This window comes from Procambarus clarkii, chromosome 62 (assembly GCF_040958095.1).
Source record: "Procambarus clarkii isolate CNS0578487 chromosome 62, FALCON_Pclarkii_2.0, whole genome shotgun sequence".
Lineage (NCBI taxonomy): Eukaryota > Metazoa > Arthropoda > Malacostraca > Decapoda > Cambaridae > Procambarus > Procambarus clarkii.
Window position 1 is genome coordinate 5,569,144 of NC_091211.1, and position 23,614 is coordinate 5,592,757.

At 51.8% G+C, this 23,614-nt stretch overlaps 1 protein-coding gene across 1 annotated transcript in view; it reads left to right on the forward strand.

Moving 5' to 3' along the window:
- LOC123766598 (antizyme inhibitor 2) overlaps positions 1-23,614 on the forward strand; it is a 286,143-nt gene that overhangs the window by 212,121 nt on the left and 50,408 nt on the right. The window contains exon 7 of the mRNA XM_069308159.1: positions 15,094-15,246. Within this exon, the coding sequence (XP_069164260.1) occupies positions 15,094-15,246 (153 nt within the window). The remainder of the gene's footprint in view (positions 1-15,093; positions 15,247-23,614) is intronic.

Here is a 23,614-nt window from a genome sequence, read left to right on the forward strand (position 1 = left end):
CCCCTCTCTTACCCCCCATCTGACCTGATCTGACCTGGTCGCCACCACTGCCCCCCCCCACCCTCCAGTCCCCCGCATCCCCCTTACACATACTCTCTCTCCCACTCTCTCTATCTCTATCTCTCTCTCTCTCTCCCTCCTCTCTCTTTATCTCTCTCTCTCTCTCTCTCTCTCTCTCTCTCTCTCTCTCTCTCTCTCTCTCTCTCTCTCTCTCTCTCTCCATCTCTCTCTCTCTCCCCCACCCCGCTCTGCCCTTCTGACAAATCCTATCAAGGCACAACTAGGAACAGGGTCAAGCATGACAGCCAGAGGCAACAGGGGAACAGGGAAAAGTCCAGGTTACGAAATGAAGGAAATGTTCGCCTAGTTTCTGGGTTGGATATCAAGAGTGAGATGCAGGAAATGAAGAATGAAATGTGCAACCTAAAAAGAGAGCTGACAGCAGCAAAGGAGTAGATTAGAGCCCTCAAAGAGAACAGTATCGATGCTGAGACTCAGATAACCACCCAGAGAGAAGGTGGTAATAGTATTTTGGAAGAGAATGCCACGATAAAAGCAACATTTGCAGAAATGCTAAAAAAAAAAAAATTCTGAAGTAATGTCTGCAGTGATGGAGGTAGCCATGAAAGCAGCCACCTCACAGGAAGTGGCACGCTCCACTAGCCAGCTGCTGGAAAGGAAAAGATCAGTGATAGCTGTGGGTATTAAAGAGCAGAAAGGCTCTAATAGGAAAGAGTGGAATGATAAGGACAAAGCGGCAGTGAATGAAATACTGAAGGCACTAGACATGGAAGGGGCTGAGCATAGCATTGAGAAGGTTTTTAGGTTAGGCTGGTACAAAAAAGACCGAGACCGTGTGTTAAAGATAGTGTTTGCAAACGAGAACACATGGGAGACGATTCTAACAAAGAAAAGCCACCTGCAACAAGTGGGAGAATTAAAAAAAAAGTATTCCTCCAGAGGGACATGACATGGGAGCAGAGGACCATGGCGGCAGAAGCAAGGAAGAAGCGCAGGGTGAGAGGGAAAAACCAGGAAACCACAGCTCCCAACACATCACCCCCAGAGGCAAGGGGGGAACCCACAACGAGCTACCCAGTAACACCAGCGGGGAGGGCAACCCCACCACCCTCCTTTGCATAGAAAACCCCCCCTTTCCTTCCTGTCCTCCCTCCCCTTTCACCCCCATACCCTCCCTGTCCCTCCCCATTCACTTGACCCCCCACTCCTCATCCCAGTAACCTCTGCAACCCTGTTGCTAGCAGTAATGGATCTGGACTACTAATCATGGAAAACTTCAACCATGGGAAGATAGATTGGGAGAACAGAGACCCGCATGGAGGACCAGAAACATGGAGAGCTAAGCTGCTGGACGTGGCAACAAGAAACTTTCTAAGCCAGCACATCAAGGAACCAACAAGAATGAGAGGAGAAGATGAACCAGCAATGCTTGATCTGACATTTACCCTAAATAAGTGGGATATAAGGGAAGTCAAGATGGAAGCACCCTTGGGAATGAGTGATCACAGTGTATTGAACTTTGAGTACCTGGTAGAGCTAGGAATAATTCCCCCCCCCCCCCCCCCCCCCGAAAAAGAACTAGGAAACAAAAGACTGGCATACCGAAAGGGAAATTATGAGGAGATGAGAAGCTTCCTAAGGGAAATACCTTGGGACACAGACATCAGAGCTAAGTCTGTACAAGATATGATGAACTATGTCACCCAAAAGTGTCAGGAGGCAGTGAGCAGATACATCCCGGCCCAAAAGGAAAAATCCGAGAAGCAAAAGAAGAATCCATAGTATAATAGGGCATGTATGGAAGCAAAGAAACTGAACAAAAGGGCGTGGAGGAACTTCCAGAATAACAGAACACCAGAAAGCAGAGAGAGATACCAGAGAACAAGGAATGAGTATGTCAGGGTGACAAGAGAAGCAGAGAAAAGTTATGAAAACGATATAGCAAACAAAGCCAAGTCCGAACCACAGCTACTCCACAGTCACATCAGAAGGATAACAACAGTGAAAGAACAGGTAATGAAACTTAGAACAGGCGAGGACAGGTATACAGAGAATGACAAAGAGGTGTGTGATGAACTCAACAAGAGGTTCCAGGAGGTCTTCACAATAAAACAAGGTGAGGTCACTGTGCTAGGAGAAAGGGAAGTAAACCAGGTGGCCTTGGAAGAGTTCGAAATTACGAGAGAGGAGATCAAAAGACACCTGCTGGATCTGGATGTTAGAAAGGCTGTTGGTCCAGACGGGATCTCGCCATGGGTACTGAAAGAGTGTGCAGAGGCACTTTGCTTGTCACTCTCCATAGTGTATAGTAGGTCACTGGAGACGGGAGACCTACCAGAAATATGGAAGACGGCGAATGTGGTCCCAATATACAAAAAGGGCGACAGGCAAGAGGCACTGAACTACAGGCCAGTGTCCTTGACTTGTATACCATGCAAGGTGATGGAGAAGATCGCAAGAAAAAACCTGGTAGCACATCTGGAGAGAAGGGACTTCGTGACAAATCGCCAACATGGGTTCAGGGAGGGTAAATCTTGCCTGACTGGCTTAATAGAATTCTACGACCAGGTGACAAAGATTAAGCAAGAAAGAGAAGGCTGGGCGGACTGAATTTTCTTGGATTGTCGGAAAGCCTTTGACACAGTAACCGCATAAGCGGCTCGTACATAAGCTGGAGAGACAAGCAGGTGTAGCTGGTAAAGTGCTCCAGTGGATAAGAGAGTACCTAAGCAATAGGAAGCAGAGAGTTACAGTGAGGGGTGAGACCTCCGATTGGCGTGAAGTCGCCAGTGGAGTCCCACAGGGCTCTGTACTCGGTCCTATCTTGTTTCTGATATATGTAAATGATCTCCCGGAGGGTACAGATTCATTTCTCTCAATGTTTGCGGACGATACCAAAATTATGAGAAGGATTAAGACAGAAGAGGACTGTTTGAGGCTTCAAGAAGACCTAGACAAACTGAAGGAATGTTCGAACAAATGATTGTTAGAGTTTAACCCAACCAAATGTAATGTAATGAAGATAGGTGTAGGGAGCAGGAGGCCAGATACAAGGTATCAATCTGGGAGAGGAAATTCTTCAGGAGTCAGTGAAGAAAAAGACCTGGGGGTTGATATTACGCCAGACCTGTCTCCTACAGCCCATATCAAGAGGATAACATCAGCGGCATATGCCAGGCTGGCAAACATACGAACGGCATTCAGAAACTTGTGTAAAGAATCATTTAGAACTTTGTATACCACATATGTCAGGCCAATCCTGGAGTATGCAGCTCCAGCATGGAGTCCATATCTAGTCAAGGATAAGACTAAACTGGAAAAGGTTCAAAGGTTTGCCACCAGACTAGAACCCGAGCTGAGAGGTATGAGCTACGAGGAGAAACTACGGGAATTAAACCTCACTTCGCTGGAAGACAGAAGAGTTAGGGGGACATGATCACTACATTCAAGATTCTGAAGGGAGTTGATAGGGTAGATAAAGACAGGCTATTTAACACAAGGGGCACACGCACAAGGAGACACAGGTGGAAACTGAGTGCCCAAATGAGCCACAGTGATATTAAAAAGAACTTTTTTAGTGTCAGAGTGGTTGACAAATGGAATGCATTAGGAAGTGATGTGGTGGAAGCTGACTCAATACACAGTTTCAAGTGTAGATATGATAGAGCCCAATAGGCTCAGGAATCTGTACACCTGTTGATTGTCGGTGAGAGACGGGACCAAAGAGCCAGAGCTCAATCCCCGCAAACACAACTTGGTGAGTACAACTAGGCGAGTACACAAGCACATACCCGTACACCCCACACACTACACCAAAGCAGCACTTCTGACATACACGCCCGTAAACAAAGTCACAAACACTCCTGGAAAAGACCGCAGCAACTACTACATTGTGTAGTGCAAGCACCCCGACAGAAACCCCAAAATACTACCACCTCGTATCCCTCCATCTTCCCTACCCCACAGACAAAAAACGTACAGCAATCAAAACCCTGAGCATATTCCAGATCCTCCACGAACTCCGAGGAAACAAGAAAAAAAAAGAAATGCAGCAAGTCCAACCGCATTGCAGTACCACAAAAAGTCTCCATAGTGTCCCGCAACTAGTCCACCAACTCCTAAATCCGCACACAAAAATAAAACATGTGCAACTGCGATTCACATTCCCCACCATGGACATATCCATCCGAGCCCACCAATCTAACATAAACAAACGCGCATTAGTGGGTAACAACTCATGTAACATACGAAAAGCCACCTCCCGAGGCCATGGCGTGACACACTTCTCATGCAACGCTGACCAAATATCCTCCCAATCGAAGCAAGGGTACAGACCCTTAACCCTGTGAACCACTCAAGAGAAAAGAATCCCATTCACCTCCCTACAACTAAACGACAGAAAACCCAAGAACCGATAAAACGCCCGGAGAATCATCACCGCCCAAGAGTACACTGGGAGAGTAAACAGAGCGACATCTTGACACCATGCTAAGACCCGAAAAAAAATCCGATCGGCACCCTAACGAAAAGCTTAGACCAATCCAGGCTGACTGTAGCGGCAGACAAACCAGACTCTGAGAGATACAAAAGCACATCCTGGAAAAGTGAATTGCTTTCATCCAATTGCACATCCAAAGTCATCATTCCAATGACTGACCAAGGACCCCACAAAACTGCTCAACAGAAACCACCGTCCCCATTATAGCCCAAAGGTGCCCCGCTAACAGCTTGAAAATAATACTATAATCGAGGTTTAGCAAAGTGATTGGCCGCCAATTCGCAAAAAAAATGCAAGTCCCCTGGCTTCGGCAGCCGTACAAAACTATCAGTTTGCAAACCAGACAGCATCACCCAGTCCAAACAAAACCGAACATCCTCCAAAAAGTCTGACCTCTGTCACTTCCCAAAATGTGACATACAATTTCATGGGAAGACCATCCGACCCTGAAACTTTCCCCTGACGAAAAAAACAGGCGACATCCCTAAGCTCAAAATGCCAACCACAGCATTTTTGCAAGGCGGGAACCACGCCTACCAACTACAAGACCATGGCAGTCCTCAACCGATAGCCCGGGAGTACAGTGTTGAAGAAAAAACTCCTCTAACCCTTCATCCCCTGTGACCCGCCCATACAAAGCCTCAAGTTCACCACGTACATAGAGCAGGACTCCATCTGTGCTGGACAGTATCGATCCATCCAGCCGATGGAGACCTGACAATAAATCAGAGGTGCGACCCACCCTCTCCCACCACAGCAAAACCTGCCACAGCTTCTCCCCCCCCCCCCACAAATGTTTCTCGACACCAGCCTTGACTCAAATCTCCTCTGCAGTCTTTTCCTACAACCCCACGAAGATGCTCCTTACACGAGAGAATCTTCCATGACCTATCCAAACCCCTGTTAACAAACCCATATAGCCGACACAACCTTGCTTATAAAACCCGCAACAACCCAAAACTCCCCGCTTTGCCAAAACAACAAAAAAAGACTGACACTCACCCTTGCACCACGCCCTCTATTCTAGAACTGAGGGAAACCCGTCCTTCCGAGCAGCCACCAAAGCCCACCTCTCCCGAAAGATATCAACAACCCCCAGACACTCCCGTAACCCATAATTTAGCTTCCACCAGCCCCGACCAACCCGCACCTGACTCCGTACCCCCACCTTCGGCACAACAATACAATGATCGGGAAAGCTCACTGGAACTGTATAAAAAGAGAAAACTGCCCCTTCCCCCCTTATGGATGTTAAAATGGTCGAGACACGAACAAGACCCCCAAGCAGCAAACAGGAAATCCAACGCACCCCCGAGCACGACCACAGCATCCCTGAACCCACAACTCTGCAAAGTCATGGACAAAGCAGAGGAGAGATTAGCTGGACAAATACTATTACTATCATGCACCGACGTGATACAGTTAAAATCACCCTCCCCCCCCCCCCCACAGAATCATCCCACATGTATCATGCTACAAAAAAATTAATAATACACTCACCGCTCACGCCGCCGCGCCCCCCCCCCCCCCCCCAGACGGCGGGTAAATGGTCAACGAGGTAACTACCACCACAAGACACGAAACCCCAACCAACAACACCCAAACCATCCTCATCCTTTTCCATGTGAAGCACGGAAATAGGCGTCCTTCGTGAAACGAGGATGAGCATACCCCTAACCTGAGACCATGATGGGTTCAACACCACCCTAAAGCACTCGTCCATCACCTGCAATAGATCCACAGCCCCAACATTATGTTACTGCACAAAGGCTACATCCACTCAACGTCCATGCAGCAGGGACACCAGCCCCATCTGAACAGCTTCAAACCCCAGGCCACTGATATTGAGCAATGCACAAGTTATAGACGGAGCCATTGAGAAAGAGTTGCACAGAACCCTCCAAAGCACCCGTCAATCAGAAGCAACTGACACCCCTCATGGGAGCACCACCAACACCCTAAGGAACCCCACACAGGTGCGAGGCAGCTGCCACTGGAGGCAAGGCCCCAGACCCCTTACACAGGGTCAAAACAAGGCTAGCCATACCCCCGGCGCACCCCCAGGGTCAAACCACACCCCATTCCGGGCTTCGACAGCCAGAGGGACGCCAGACATGGCCTCAGAGGGAGGCGCATCACACACACACACACCACCCACCGGTCTCAAAGGAGGTATAAGAGAGGCCTCCGCATCAACAACACCACACTCACCGTCTGGAGATGCTGCCCGCCTGCCAGAGCCCACGCATCATGACCGAGCACTCCCATCATGCTACCGACGCTTCGGTACTATAGCACATTGATCCTGCTGGAAAAACTCCTGTGGTCGGCAAAGCGAACGGGCCCCCTTCCGGAGGTACATCGGCCCCCAAAGTAGAGCCAGGAGCACACACTTCTAGGAGCACCAGGGGCACCAGAGAGGCCAGGACCACCATACACTGGCGTCAGCACCAGACCAACCTTCGTCGAGGAATCCCTACCCACCTCAACTGGGATCGGCACAGGATGCACCTCAACACGCCCGTCCATGGCACCCGAAACCTCCCCCAAGCTGGGGCAACAGAAACAGGATACAGCCCGCACAGTATCCGCAGCAGGGCACACCATCACCAGGAGACCACCAGTGGTAAGTCGTGCAGGACGAGCATCCACTCCAACATCCTCACCCCAAGAAGCCGCAGGGAGTTCCAGAAGCGGGAAATGCTCCTCCTGGAAGATTTTCACGTTGGCCTACTGGCCAGCCCTAGAATGGCACGCTGCCACCATATTGCTGGACATCCAGCACCGAAAACAGGTGCATAGCTGCCCTGCGTAGAAACATTGGATGGAGTACCCCATCAACGACAATGATGACGGGATATGAGTATGGACCTTCATAGTCAGCGTACGAGTGCCATTGGAATACCGAACAGACAGCCCGACATGATGATGTCCACACAACAATGGAAAACCCAGCCATACCCCCAAAAAACCTGCGGACCAAGTCCTCGGGGGACCCAAAAGGCAGCCTCCTCACCACCACCCATTTGGCCGACTCACTGCGATCTGAGACATGCACAGAGCCCGCACCATCAGGTAACTGCTGAGTCGTCTCATCAAACCGCTGCACAAACTCGTGGAACATCACAGCGCGGTTGAATTTCACCAAGGTGCGGTGCCCACCACCCAGCTGCACCCCTGCCACGTCCTAAACTGCTACACCCAAAATTTCCAGTAACGCCTCCTCAACAACTGAGTAGTGCACACTCCCAACAAAGTCCAGCTCAATAGTAAACATGCGCCTCATAGGCGCCGTATGCAACGATATGCCACACGGCTCTCGGGCACACCAAACCGGAGCACAAAAACCATCCACTGGCAGCACTAGGGCGAGACTGAGGAACTACTGTGTAAACAACCTCCTGCGCTGACGGCTGAAAGCCAAGTCAACGTTCTGACAGGTCGTCACATTATGTTAACACCTGCCATGCATGTTATCACCTGCCATGCATGTTATCACCTGCCATGCACGTTATCACTTGCCATGCATGTTAACACCCATCATGCATTTTAACACTTGCCATGCAAGCCCTTGAGGGGCTGGTCCCAAACCTGCACACAGAAATAACATCACATGAGACCAGAAGACATTTTTTTTCTTTTTTTTATTTATAAAAGTACAATATACACAATAAAAAAGATACAAAGCCTGACAAAGTACATAGTAAAGAACCCAAAGAAACCTTAAGACAACAAACATTATACAGAACAAATGCAAGAGCATGAAGACTTTTTCCTATTTTTTTTTTTTTTTTTTTTTTTTTTTTTTTGTACAAGAATACAACATAAAAAAGAAATCCAATCATGCATAACACAAGATCCACATGAGTAACACAGAGAACACAAAGGCTCACACAGAGCAGCTACACATAATAAGCCAGCGGCATAAAAAAGAAAGAAAATAAATTAAAATAACACAAGGGAAAAATTACATGAAGCATGACGGATAAAAGTACCCAAAAGTGCCACACACACAAGGCAGAAGCCCACATAACCAGGAGCACAGCACCGGAGCACGCAGGAACCGGTGGAACAAACGAGAAGATACATACACATACACACCACAAAAAACGCCCACACACACACACACAGAAAAAAAAAAAAAAAAAAAAAAAAAACAGCAGAACACGCAGGATCCGGCAAAGGAACACAACACACACACAACAAGGACACACACACAAGGAGCAACACAAAAGCACAGCGCAGGCAAACACACACAACGCACCGCCGAGGAAGCCCTCAGGGGGCAGGGGGAATACCCACAACCCAAACGCCCAAATGACCCAAGAAGCCCTCCCCCCCAAATCCATCGACACCACACGAAAACACTAATCAAACCCCCGACCCCCCACCAACCCCAAAGCATCACCCTGAACATACGCGTCAGTGAACCAATCAGCAAACCTCATCGGAAAAGCACGCCGCAACCACCACCATGTGAAACGCAAACGCCCCCGCAGAAAACCCAGAATCCGGCGAACCCCATAGCCCTCCAAACGCCCAACCCACACGCAAAACACATAATCCGCAATCAAGACACTCAGAGTGTTCCGAAGCCGCCCGGAGCCCTGAGGAAACGAAAGAAACAGGAACCGTAAAACATCCCCCTCAAACCCGAGCCCACAGAACACCGCAATCACATCACGCAACCAAGCAACTAAACCCTGTACCCTCTCACAAAAATAAAACACATGTAACTGCGTCTCAACCAATCCACAATGTGCACATGTCGCGGAAGAACACAACCCAAGCATACACAAACGATCATTCGACGGCAAGGACTCGTGCAGCATCCGAAAGAGAAACTCCCGCTGCTGCGGAGCCAAATGCCGCCCACCCAAGACCGACCATATCCCCCCACAATCCCAGCATGGAAACAAACCCTCAACCCGATGGCTCACACGACGAAGGAGAACCCCATAAACCCCCCGACACGACAGGGACAAAAACCCAGGAACACGACAGAGCTTCCGCAGAATCCCAACTGCCCACGAATACACAGCAGGTGTACAAAAGGCGACCTCACACCCAGCCCCTAACTCAAGCAAATAGCTAAACCGAACCGAACAGAAATAAATCCCAAGCGCACCGAGGCCCCCACCCACCCCCAAATACTGACGCAACGACACCCAAAACAAAGCCAATGCCTTGGTAAAAACATCAGGAATGCCAACACCCCCCTCCTCCACCCGCAAAACCATGGAGGAGCGACGAACCGGATGATACTTCCCACACCACACATAAGAACATAAGAACAAAGGCAACTGCAGAAGGCCTATTGGCCCATACGAGGCAGCTCCTATTTATAACCACCCAATCCCACTCATATACATGTCCAACCCATGCTTGAAACAATCGAGGGACCCCACCTCCACAATGTTACGCGGCAATTGGTTCCACAAATCAACAACCCTGTTACTGAACCAGTATTTACCCAAATAGGTAAATACCGATAGACTCTGCACTCCAACCTATGAGCACGCCGCCGATCCAGGGGGAAGCACTGAGCCAAAAACCACACCCTCGAAAGAACTTTGCTAGTAACAACAATCGCCCGCTGATAAACCGTCAATGGACGCGAGGATAACAAACCAACCGCCACCTCAACCGACCGAGACACCGCATCCCAATTCCACTCCAAGGATTGGGCATACGAGCTAAACCAAGTAATTCCGAGAATCCGAAGCGACCTGACCACCGGAAACCACGACCCCGCCCACACTGAACGGGAAGTCCAGCTCCCCAGCCCCATCAGACAGGACTTATCCCTATTAACAAGGGCCCCAGTGGCCAGCTCAAAACGCCGAACAAGGTCCTGAACCGCAACCACAGAGCCATCGGTCGCCACAAACAGAACCGTATCGTCAGCATACCCACAGATCGGTAAACAGAGACCAGCAGGCAGCCTCGGAGGAACCACCAAAGCACATGACTTAACCGCACGAAACAAAGGCTCCTGAAAAATAACATAAAGGAGCATAGAAAAGGGACACCCTTGCCGCACCGAGCGGCGAACGGCAAAGGGGGCACTAAAAAAACCATTAATGCACACACGACTATGACAGCGGGCATACAACATACGAACCCAAGAAAGAAACAACGGAGGAAACCCGAACCTCTCCATAGCCTGCAGCACAAAGTCCATCGACACACGGTCGAATGCCTTTGACCAATCTAAGCTGAGCATCGCCGCAGGTAGGCGAAGCTCAGAGGCACACAGAAGCACATCACGTAAAAGAGCATTGCACTGAAGCAAAGACCTACCCGGAATGCCACAAAATTGCTCAACCGAAACCACAGAACCAATAACATCCCGACACCGACCTGCCAGCAACTTCGAGACAACCTTATAATCAACATTTAACAGGGTGATCGGCCTCCAATTCGACAGAAAACGCAAATCACCTGGCTTCGGAAGCAACCTCACAACCCCACCATAATGGGATGCGGGTAAGGAACAGGTCAGGAAACAAAATCGCACCACCTCCAAAAAAGCCTCCCCAATCACATCCCAGAAAGTCACATAAAATTCCACAGGGAGCCCATCCGAGCCAGGCACCCTGCCGGAACGGAAAGACCGCACCACATCCCAGAGCTCAGCCGACGACACGCCCCTCACCAAAGCGGAACAACCCGCAGCCGACAAACCAGGTGAGCAGTGACGCAAAAAGAAAGCAGCCAAATCCTCATCCACCCCTACCTCCCCATACAGCGCTCCCAATTCCTGCTGCACATACAACAGGACCCCATCCGTGTTAGACAAAACAGAACCGTCCGGACGCTGGAGACCGGTGAAGAGAACCGAGTCCCGAAGGGCTTTCTCCTTCCGCAAAAGAAAAGGAGAAAGCCGTTCACCAGATACACGCTCGTCAACACGAGCCCGCACCCGAACCCCTTCTGCCAACTCCTCCCGCAAACCACAAATGCGCTCCTTACACACCGAAATAGCATCAAAACAATCAGGCCCACCATTTAGCAACACATACAACCGAGTCAACCGCGCCTGAAGAAAGCGCAACAAACCAAACCGCCCTGCCGCCTCACGCCTCGCAACCACAACAAAAAAGGACTTGCATTTCACCTTGCACCACTCCCACCAGTCCAACACAGACGAAAACTCACACTTGCGAGCAACAAGCCCGACCCACCACCCACGAAACGCCTCACGCACCCAAGGACAACGCAACAACCGACAATTCAACTTCCACCAACCCCTCCCCACACGAACCTGACTATGAACAGCAACACGCACCACAACCAAACAATGATCAGAAAAGGCAACAGGAACCGTACGAAACGCAAAAACAGAGCCCTCCCGCCCATGAACATAAAAACGATCCAGCCTGGAACACGCCCCTCGCGCAGCAAAGGTGAATTCCAAATCGCCCCCAAACATGAGAGCAGCATCACGAAACCCACAACTCTGTAAGGTGGAGACCAACGCCCGAGAAACATTCTGCGGATATTGCAATCCCGTGCGAGAGTGACACAATTAAAATCGCCCCCAAAAACCATGTCCCTTGTGTCATGACGCAAGAAGTGTAACAGCCCACCCTGGAAAAACTCCTCCCTCTCCTTGCGACACGCCGTGCCAGAAGGAGCATACACAGTCAATAAGGGAATCTCCACCCCGAGGTACCGCACACGAGCGAACAACACCCGGCCATCTTCATCCATCTCCGTGTGAAGCACGGAAATGGACGCCCTCCGGGAGAACAGCATCAGCGTGCCCCCAAAGGACATCCTCGGCGGATTAAGCACTACATGAAAATCATCAGTCAACCTAGACAAAGCACTCAAGTCACGCACATTATGCTCCTGAATAAAGGCTACATCTACACGTTGCTCACGAAGCACAGCCACCAAGCCCATCTGCACAGCCAAGTCACGCAATCCACGCACATTCAGCGTCGCACAAGTCAGAGAGGGCGCCATCAGGAAGGCAATGAGGACCCCACCAACTCCACAGCCCCCGTAGGTGGAGCAGAGCCCCCCACATGGGAGGCAGTAGGAACAGTAGGCGCACCATCTGGCAACCCTGCAGAGGAGGGCCCCACAGGAACGTCGGCGCTCGCACTCTTTGTAGACTTTGTAAACTTCAACGTCAGCGCATCCCGTCCAGGACCTTCCACACCAGAGGACACCACCCACTGATCAACCGCAACTGCTCCTGGGGCGTCACTGCCCCCAGAGGGGGCCCCGGGTGCAACAGACCGCATCAGGCCACCAGAGGGAGGAGGAGGAGGGGCGCACGCCACAGCAGCTCCAGCCGTAGACCCCCCTCGCTTAATGGGAGGACCTTTGTCAGAGGAATGCGCCCGTGCCTCCCGCTTACGACGGGGCTGGTCCGACGTCGCGACCGGTGAAGGCCCTCTAGAGCCACGAGAGGACCGCAGCACCACCGGAGCAGCAGCAACCACGTCAGATGAACGGCCACCAGACGAAGGAGCAACCCCACACGAAGGGCCTGCAGGATCGTCACTCCCACCTACACACGATGGAGCAGCTTCCACAGACGTACCTGTCTCCATGGCAGCAACATTTGAAGCCCGATGAACCTCCGCAGTGACGACGTGCACAGGAAGTTGGGGCGCCACATCAGACACCAACGAGCCAGGTGGGCCAAACTGCTGAACAGCCGGAGTAGGATCAGTTGAAGCAGAAGGCACCAACAACGAGGAGGGGCCGCGGGGGACAAACACGGACTCTGCACCACCTGGCTTGGCCCCCCCAACCCCCAAGGGGGGAAAATCACCCTCCTGGAAGATAGCTGGTTCCCCCATCCCGGAAGCAGTGCAACCGGCCGCAAGATGCCCTCGCAAACCACACCGAAAACAGGTGCGTGGTTGATCCTCATAGAAAATCCGCATGTTAAAGCCGTAGAACTTGACCTGAGAAGGAATATCACGCGTCAAGCGCATGCCAAGGGTCCGCACATTGGTCCTCAAGCCCGACAGGCGGCCTGAGCGGAGGCAGGATATACGGTGAGTGAATACAGTACCGTACCGAGAGAAGCAGGTGCGAAGGACCTCCTCGGGAAAGTCCAAGGGAACTCCATGGATGCTGACAAACGTCGGCGCCACACACCGGTCCGACACCTCCACAGTACCAGCAGAGCCCGGGAGCAGATGAGAACGCCCAGCAAAATCACTCACAAAACGCTGATACGGACCAGGGGCAGAGAACTTGATCACCACACGCTTGTCAGAGATCTTCTCAAGGCCGTAAACAGTGAGCAGGTCCACCTGGAAAACATCCAAAAGCGTCACTTCCACCAACGCCCAATCAGCAGCCGCCGAGAACTCCAATCCTGCGGAATCCACCCTCCGAATCCGCGTCACCGACGACGCCATAACGCCAGCAGCCCCCACAGGCTAGCCGGCACACCACACACCAACAACAGCGACCTGCTCGCACCAGACGTCAGCCAACAACTGAGAGAGCGCCAACGCCGTGACCGCACCCTGCAACGAGCAAGCAGCCAATCCCTTAACTGCTGAGTTGTCTCATCAAACCGCTGCACAAACTCGTGGAACATCACAGCGCTGTTGAATTTCACCAAGGTGCGGTGCCCACCACCCAGCTGCACCCCTGCCACGTCCTTAACTGCTACACCCAAAATTTCCAGTAACGCCTCCTCAACAACTGAGTAGTGCACACTCCCAACAAAGTCCAGCTCAATAGTAAACATGCGCCTCATAGGCGCCGTATGCAACGATATGCCACACGGCTCTCGGGCACACCAAACCGGAGCACAAAAACCATCCACTGGCAGCACTAGGGCGAGACTGAGGAACTACTGTGTAAACAACCTCCTGCGCTGACGGCTGAAAGCCAAGTCAACGTTCTGACAGGTCGTCACATTATGTTAACACCTGCCATGCATGTTATCACCTGCCATGCATGTTATCGCCTGCCATGCATGTTATCACTTGCCATGCATGTTAACACCCATCATGCATTTTAACACTTGCCATGCAAGCCCTTGAGGGGCTGGTCCCAAACCTGCACACAGAAATAACATCACATGAGACCAGAAGACATGGCAGGATGTGCAGAATACCCCCGGTGAAAAACAGAGGTGCAACTGGTACTCTGAGAGAGAACTCTATCAACATCAGAGGTCCGAGACTGTTCAACACGCTTCCACTACAAATAAGGGGCATAACTGGCCGACCCCTCACAGTGTTCAAGAGAGAACTGGATAAGCACCTCCAAAGGATGCCTGATCAACCAGGCTGTGACTCATACGTCAGGCTGCGAGCAGCCGCGTCCAACAGCCTGGTTGATCAGTCCGGCAACCAGGAGGCCTGGTCGACGACCTTGCCGCGGGGACGCTAAGCCCCGGAAGCACCTCAAGGTAACCTCAAGGTAAGGTATGCATGCTAACACCTGCCATGTATGTTAACACCTGACATGCATGTTAACACCAGCATGACAGATGTTAACAGCTTTGATAAATCTCATTGTAAGGCCTTGCCAGTCATACTAAAAATGTTCTTAAAATTAAACCTGTACTCGTGTTCCTCACGCAGGTGTTCGACGAAGCTGAGGAGGAAGGGTTCAAGCCTTACTTGCTGAACATCGGTGGAGGGTTTCCCGGGCAGGACGACGTGCTGCTGACGAAACACGCTGACTGTATAAACAAGGCACTCAACCACTTCTTCCCTGATGACGGACGAGTTAAGGTGAGACACTCAACGACACACTCCATCTTGCGCTTGGTGTTTTGGGTTCTAGCTTTGTATATGGGAAGCTTCCTGAGAAAACCAACCTCCGTAACTCCTCTTTACCCGAGTGGCCTTATGCTTCGCTAGTATCTGCTTGCTATTGCATACACAAACCACTTAAATAACTGAAACATGTGAAGACTGAACACACAGCTACTGTTGCTAGCACAGAATGGCAGCACTACTGTGCAACTGAAGTGAAAGAAAGGACACCACTCCACTGCATGGAGCCCTTCACCTTGGTTGGTTATATATCCAACGAGAAGTGTTTACTTATAATTCATGTGGTGAGTAGGGAGTAGGTTGGTGTCATGATCATTGTTATATGTTCGTGAAGGTAAAGGTCAGCTGAGAGTTGACAGACCGAAGGGTAGCTATTGTTCCCTCCGCCCAGTAAAGTTGACCCCCACTATATTTATTGATTTGCACTCCTATTTTTTCTACAAAAGAATATTAAAGTAAATATTCAAAGAGTTTCCAAACCGATTAAACTTGTGTTATTGTGAAGCAAGCATCAGCGTGTGTCGATGATAGGCGGAACCAGCATGGCAGACAGCTTACTTATGTAAGTCTCGCTTGTGGTGGAGCATTTTCATCTCCCACGTGTTTCAACTAAGCCACTATATGTACTACATATTATAGAAAGATACTGTCATTCTCAGTAACACTGAGTACTAAACATAGTCCAGATTTCATACAATATTTACTGTGTGCAAATTGATGTTATAAGAGAAGAAATTGATATTTAATTGATATCATAATATCATAGCAGAAGAAAAGGATCTTGGAGTCATAAGCCACTATTCACTAAAGGTTGCACAGCAGGTAGGGGCAGCAGGCAAAAATTTAAGCAAACCCTTTGAATAATCAAGCGTACCTTTGAATTTAAGGAAAGAAGGTAGTGTAATTGTTTAAATTTCTGATGCGGCCCCATTTGGATTACTGTATCCAAGCATGGAGACCTCATCTTCAGAAGGACATAGCTGCTCTGGAGAAAGTGCAACACTGGCCAATTGAAATTATTCCAGAGTTAAGTCAATTCCCGTATCAGGAACGGTTGAGGACCACAAGGTTAGCAACACTGCAAACCAGGCATGACAGGGCGGAGCTCATTGAAACTTTTAAAATACTGAACAATTTGGAAAAATGCTGATCCAGACAGTTTCTTCAAATGATTTTTTCAAGCCCATTTGCCTCGATGATCGTTTCCCGCTGTATTTTAAAACCTCCACAGAGTTTTGGCATTTACGGCTCAGACGGGTAGGCGGTTTCTTGGGTTTATAACCCTTTGGGTGAAAAAACATCTCCTGTTCTCAGTCCTACATTGTGGTTTGTTTAGCTTGAAACTGTTGCTTCTTGTTTGTGTTGAATCTGACCTTTTGAAGAAATTTTCTGGATCAAGCGTACCTTTGGCTTTAAGGAAAGGAAAGTAGTTATTCAATTGTATAAATCTCTGGTGCGCCCTCATTTGGATTACTGTATCCAAGCATGGAGACCTCATCTCCAGTAGGACATAGCTGTTTTGGAGAAAGTGCAACAGCAGATAACAAAAATCATTCCAGAGCTAAGTTAATTCCCATATCAGGAACTGTTAGCCCTGTTGGCCACAGGGCTAACAACACTGCAAACCAGGCATGACAGGGCGGAGTTCATTGAAACTTTTAAGATACTGAACAATTTGGAAGATGTTAATGTGCACAATTTCTTCAAACGGTCAGATGTAACACAAACAAGGAGCAACAGTTTTAATCTCAACAAGCCACAATGTTGGACCAAGAACAGGAGACACTTATTCACCAACGGGGTTATAAACACACGCAACCGCCTACCCGCCGAACTTGTAAATGCCAATACTTGGTAGGTTTTAAAATACAACTAAAAAAGATCATCAGGGCAAATGGGGGGACCTTTGACAAACCGATGGCTCCCTGTCCTCATGGAACCTACTAGTATTAGTGGTCCTCAGGTAAATTAGGTAAATTCTCCAATCAAATTCATTCCCATTGAGCACCACTCTTTATTTTATTTGTTTTAACCATTGTTTTATCCATTCTAATATTCTTCATTTATTCCATGTGCATGGAATATCCTTGACAGTCTTTCATGTGGTACCTTATCAAAGGCTTTAGCAAAATCCATGTATGCTCCATCAACTGGAAGTCCTTTGTCTGAGTTGCGGATTACCGTTTCCAAAAATGTGAGCAGGTTTGTAGATCAGGATCTATTTTTAACAAACCCAAGTTGTGTCGATTTTACTCTATTGTTCTCTGAAATATGGTGAATGTACCTAATGATCTTGGTACATTCTTGTACCAAGAATGATCTTGCAGTACGTAACCTAACCAATGCCCAAATATTCACAGTATGCTTATATAATAGCGTGTTTGGAGCTGCAAGTACTCAAGTCTACCTTCCCTTTGTGCTCACTAGCATTGTAACTCCACTGACAGTTTTATTCTATAGTATATTTCAGAGTTCACTCAGAGGTCTATCCTGCTTGGGGCGGCCGCTCGCCTTGGGTGAGTCAGGGTGGTGCACATGTAGCTCACATGCTGGTATATATAGCATACCGAGGTCAGGCTTTACAACTGTGTAACCCAGGCTATATCAGTTTACATTTAGGCCCAGCAAAGCGTCCCCAGTACCTGGTTCACCTACTTGGTTTACCATTCAGACCCTGGAAATTTCCATTGCTTTTGGTTTGGTCTGAGTATTCTTTCCGAACCAGTTCTGTGCGAATCTGAGTGTTGTTCGCTGTTTGTGCTACTGTGTGACAATCGTTCCTTCTGCCTCCTCCACGATGCATGTTGGGCCAGAGACACCTATGGCCTGAGTCCGGTGGGGTTAGCGTTCCTCATGTAATTCATTTATTTCACCCCTCGTGATGATGATCAAGCATATCAGGCAGCTTCTACTGTGTGGGTTCGTTTGCCCACCTTCAGTGGTCTGGGTTGTGTGCCCATTCGGATGCACCAGAGCTAGCCCACCTTGTATTAGGTTCCTGGAATTGGTGTTGTAGGTGAACCCCACCTTGGCTCATTCTGCACCTCCTGTTCCTTACCCTTTAGGTGTGGTTGTACCTCACCCTTTGGTGGGTGTCCCATATCTTTCCAGTTTTGAAACAGGATTCAATGAAGTTCCGGTTCATCCTCGATCTTTCGGGATTGAACCAGTTCATCCCTTGCCTCCACTTTCTGGGTGACCACTTTAACCCAGGTTCGTCTCGTATTAAGGGAGAGTGTCTGGGCGATTTCCCTGAACCTCTGGAATACATATTGACACGTCTCTATTCATCTGGGGTTCGGAGATTGGTTAGGTTTTCTTGTGGGGCGTCAGGCTTACTGCTTTCGGATTCATCCCTTTGTCTTGCATCTGGCTTCCCATGTTTTATCAGGTTCGCTTGGGTCTTGGTGACTACTTCATTTGTTGGGGTTCATGTTCTGGCCTACCTCGATGGCTGGATAGTGTGGCCCTTAGTCCACATGTCTGCAAGCCATGGATCTGGCTCTGCCTCAGCTTTCTTGGTTTGGGTTCCTAGTGAACTGGGGAAAGTTCCAGTTGGTTCCGTCCCAGGTTCAGAATTGGCTGGGCCTCATGTAGTGTTCTTGATATCACTTTCCCTTCCTCCGACGACTATGCTTCGACTCCAATGCCGCCGCCTGCTGGTGTTACAGCGGCCCCAGGTGATGGCAGTTACTCGAGCTTTTTTGAGGGGCCTGAACTTTACCTGTGTTTTTTATTCTGCAGGGCAAGGTGTGGTTTCAGGGGGTTGTTCTGGTGTCTCTGGTTCTGCCCCTTTTAGCCACCACGGTGACCACTGGGTGCCGGCTTAGTTTGCCCTTCGCTGACTGCTGCATCATCAGCATCCTTTTCGGCCTTTTCAGGATTCAGTTACCTGGCACCTTCCCTCCCCCTTGCTTGACGTCTTCACACGTGCCTCAGCTTTGGGTTGGGGCTTTGCGACCAGCGCTTACCAGACCATTCAGGGTCACTGGCCACCCCTCTTTGGGGTGCAAAGTTTGGTGCTTAAGTTTGTAGATATGTGGCATGCTCTGAGGAGGATTAGGATTCCTCCGGGATCGATGATGAGGATCCGTTCAGACTGTGACCCAGTGGTTCATGGTTTGAACTAGGGAGTATGCTCTTTATTCTCTTGCCCTTAGGAATTGGACTCTTGAGTGTATATCATCTGCTGGATTCTCAAGGTGTGGTTCTCCACATGGTTCACATTCAGGAAGTGTCTAGTGCTCTCTTGGATGGTCTGTTCCAGTTCCTTCCTGTCATCATCGAATGCATCGTCAACTCCGCCTCCTGCCTTCGTGTTCTTCCTCTTTATGTAGCTTCATACCCATTTACAAGGCCCTCATTATGGGTCCCATTCAGTTGGACTGGTGGCAGTGGGGATTTCTGTGTCTCTTGTTAAAGTACAACCAATGGAGGGTTGTTCTTCAGGCTACTTGGTGGCCAGCTCAGCCTTGGTTTTAGGCACTGATTGCTTGATATCTGAACTCGGGTGTTTTCCCTTGGTATCACTTCTTTCAGAAGATCGGCCCATTGACGTCTCATCTCCGTGGCTTTTCCTGTCTGGTATTTTGCATGCATCTTTATAGCCATTTCTTCGGTGATCAGGTGGCTACGTAAATCGTGCCCCACTTACTGTTGTCTTTTCGGCAGCATTATGAGTTTTTTAGTGCTCTTTATGCACTGAGTTCTTCGACTCTGCCTGCATTCAGAGCGCCGCGCTATACACACTCACCTCCCATCCGAGCTCTCCACCCCTGGCCTCACTCAGCTCTTTGCCCTGCTCCTGGCCTCACTCAGCTCTTTGCCCTGCTCCAGGCCTCACTCGGCTCTTTGCCCTACTCCTGGCCTCACTCGGCTCTTTGCCCTGCTCCTGGCCTCACTCGGCTCCTTGCCCTGCTCCTGGCCTCACTCGGCTCTTTGCCCTGCTCCTGGCCTCACTCAGCTCTTTGCCCTGCTCCTGGCCTCACTCGGCTCTTTGCCCTGCTCCTGGCCTCACTCAGCTCTTTGCCCTGCTCCTGGCCTCACTCGGCTCTTTACCCTGCTCCTGGCCTCACTCGGCGCTTTGCCCTGCTCCTGGCCTCACTCGGCTCTTTGCCCTGCTCCTGGCCTCACTCGGCTCTTTGCCCTGCTCCTGGCCTCACTCAGCTCTTTGTCCTGCTCCTGGCCTCACTCGGCTCTTTGCCCTGCTCCTGGCCTCGCTCGGCTCTTCGCCCTGCTCCTGGCCTCACTCAGCTCTTTGCCCTGCTCCTGGCCTCACTCGGCTCTTTGCCCTGCTCCTGGCCTCACTCGGCTCTTTGCCCTGCTCCTGGCCTCACTCGGCTCTTTACCCTGCTCCTGGCCTCACTCGGCTCTTTGCCCTGCTCCTGGCCTCACTCAGCTCTTTGCCCTGCTCCTGGCCTCACTCGGCTCTTTGCCCTGCTCCTGGCCTCACTCGGCTCTTTACCCTGCTCCTGGCCTCACTCGGCTCTTTGCCCTGCTCCTGGCCTCACTCGGCTCTTTGCCCTGCTCCTGGCCTCACTCGGCTCTTTACCCTGCTCCTGGCCTCACTCGGCTCTTTGCCCTGCTCCTGGCCTCACTCAGCTCTTTGCCCTGCTCCTGGCCTCACTCGGCTCTTTGCCCTGCTCCTGGCCTCACTCAGCTCTTTGCCCTGCTCCTGGCCTCACTCGGCTCTTTACCCTGCTCCTGGCCTCACTCGGCTCTTTGCCCTGCTCCTGGCCTCACTCGGCTCTTTGCCCTGCTCCTGGCCTCACTCGGCTCTTTGCCCTGCTCCTGGCCTCACTCAGCTCTTTGTCCTGCTCCTGGCCTCACTCGGCTCTTTGCCCTGCTCCTGGCCTCGCTCGGCTCTTCGCCCTGCTCCTGGCCTCACTCAGCTCTTTGCCCTGCTCCTGGCCTCACTCGGCTCTTTGCCCTGCTCCTGGCCTCACTCGGCTCTTTGCCCTGCTCCTGGCCTCACTCGGCTCTTTACCCTGCTCCTGGCCTCACTCGGCTCTTTGCCCTGCTCCTGGCCTCACTCAGCTCTTTGCCCTGCTCCTGGCCTCACTCGGCTCTTTGCCCTGCTCCTGGCCTCACTCGGCTCTTTACCCTGCTCCTGGCCTCACTCGGCTCTTTGCCCTGCTCCTGGCCTCACTCGGCTCTTTGCCCTGCTCCTGGCCTCACTCGGCTCTTTACCCTGCTCCTGGCCTCACTCGGCTCTTTGCCCTGCTCCTGGCCTCACTCGGCTCTTTGCCCTGCTCCTGGCCTCACTCGGCTCTTTGCCCTGCTCCTGGCCTCACTCGGCTCTTTGCCCTGCTCCTGGCCTCACTCGGCTCTTTGCCCTGCTCCTGGCCTCACTCGGCTCTTTGCCCTGCTCCTGGCCTCACTCGGCTCTTTGCCCTGCTCCTGGCCTCACTCGGCTCTTTGCCCTGCTCCTGGCCTCACTCGGCTCTTTGCCCTGCTCCTGGCCTCACTCGGCTCTTTGCCCTGCTCCTGGCCTCACTCGGCTCTTTGCCCTGCTCCTGGCCTCACTCGGCTCTTTGCCCTGCTCCTGGCCTCACTCGGCTCTTTACCCTGCTCCTGGCCTCACTCGGCTCTTTGCCCTGCTCCTGGCCTCACTCGGCTCTTTGCCCTGCTCCTGGCCTCACTCGGCTCTTTGCCCTGCTCCTGGCCTCACTCGGCTCTTTGCCCTGCTCCTGGCCTCACTCGGCTCTTTACCCTGCTCCTGGCCTCACTCGGCTCTTTGCCCTGCTCCTGGCCTCACTCGGCTCTTTGCCCTGCTCCTGGCCTCACTCGGCTCTTTGCCCTGCTCCTGGCCTCACTCGGCTCTTTGCCCTGCTCCTGGCCTCACTCGGCTCTTTGCCCTGCTCCTGGCCTCTCTCGGCTCTTTGCCCTGCTCCTGGCCTCTCTCGGCTCTTTACCCTGCTCCTGGCCTCACTCGGCTCTTTACCCTGCTCCTGGCCTCACTCGGCTCTTTGCCCTGCTCCTGGCCTCACTCGGCTCTTTGCCCTGCTCCTGGCCTCACTCGGCTCTTTGCCCTGCTCCTGGCCTCTCTCGGCTCTTTGCCCTGCTCCTGGCCTCTCTCGGCTCTTTACCCTGCTCCTGGCCTCACTCGGCTCTTTACCCTGCTCCTGGCCTCACTCGGCTCTTTGCCCTGCTCCTGGCCTCATTCGGCTCTTTGCCCTGCTCCTGGCCTCACTCGGCTCTTTGCCCTGCTCCTGGCCTCACTCAGCTCTTTGCCCTGCTCCTGGCCTCACTCAGCTCTTTGCCCTGCTCCTGGCCTCACTCGGCTCTTTGCCCTGCTCCTGGCCTCATTCGGCTCTTTGCCCTGCTCCTGGCCTCACTCGGCTCTTTGCCCTGCTCCTGGCCTCACTCAGCTCTTTGCCCTGCTCCTGGCCTCACTCGGCTCTTTGCCCTGCTCCTGGCCTCACTCGGCTCTTTGCCCTGCTCCTGGCCTCACTCGGCTCTTTACCCTGCTCCTGGCCTCACTCGGCTCTTTGCCCTGCTCCTGGCCTCACTCGGCTCTTTGCCCTGCTCCTGGCCTCACTCGGCTCTTTGCCCTGCTCCTGGCCTCTCTCGGCTCTTTGCCCTGCTCCTGGCCTCTCTCGGCTCTTTACCCTGCTCCTGGCCTCACTCGGCTCTTTACCCTGCTCCTGGCCTCACTCGGCTCTTTGCCCTGCTCCTGGCCTCATTCGGCTCTTTGCCCTGCTCCTGGCCTCACTCGGCTCTTTGCCCTGCTCCTGGCCTCACTCAGCTCTTTGCCCTGCTCCTGGCCTCACTCAGCTCTTTGCCCTGCTCCTGGCCTCACTCGGCTCTTTGCCCTGCTCCTGGCCTCACTCGGCTCTTTGCCCTGCTCTTGGCCTCACTCGGCTCTTTGCCCTGCTCCTGGCCTCACTCAGCTCTTTGCCCTGCTCCTGGCCTCACTCGGCTCTTTGCCCTGCTCCTGGCCTCACTCGGCTCTTTGCCCTGCTCCTGGCCTCACTCGGCTCTTTGCCCTGCTCCTGGCCTCACTCGGCTCTTTGCCCTGCTCCTGGCCTCACTCGGCTCTTTGCCCTGCTCCTGGCCTCACTCGGCTCTTTGCCCTGCTCCTGGCCTCACTCGGCTCTTTGCCCTGCTCCTGGCCTCACTCGGCTCTTTGCCCTGCTCCTGGCCTCACTCGGCTCTTTGCCCTGCTCCTGGCCTCACTCGGCTCTTTGCCCTGCTCCTGGCCTCACTCGGCTCTTTACCCTGCTCCTGGCCTCACTCGGCTCTTTGCCCTGCTCCTGGCCTCACTCGGCTCTTTGCCCTGCTCCTGGTTCTTCACTACACTGCCAACAAACCGACTGCTGTA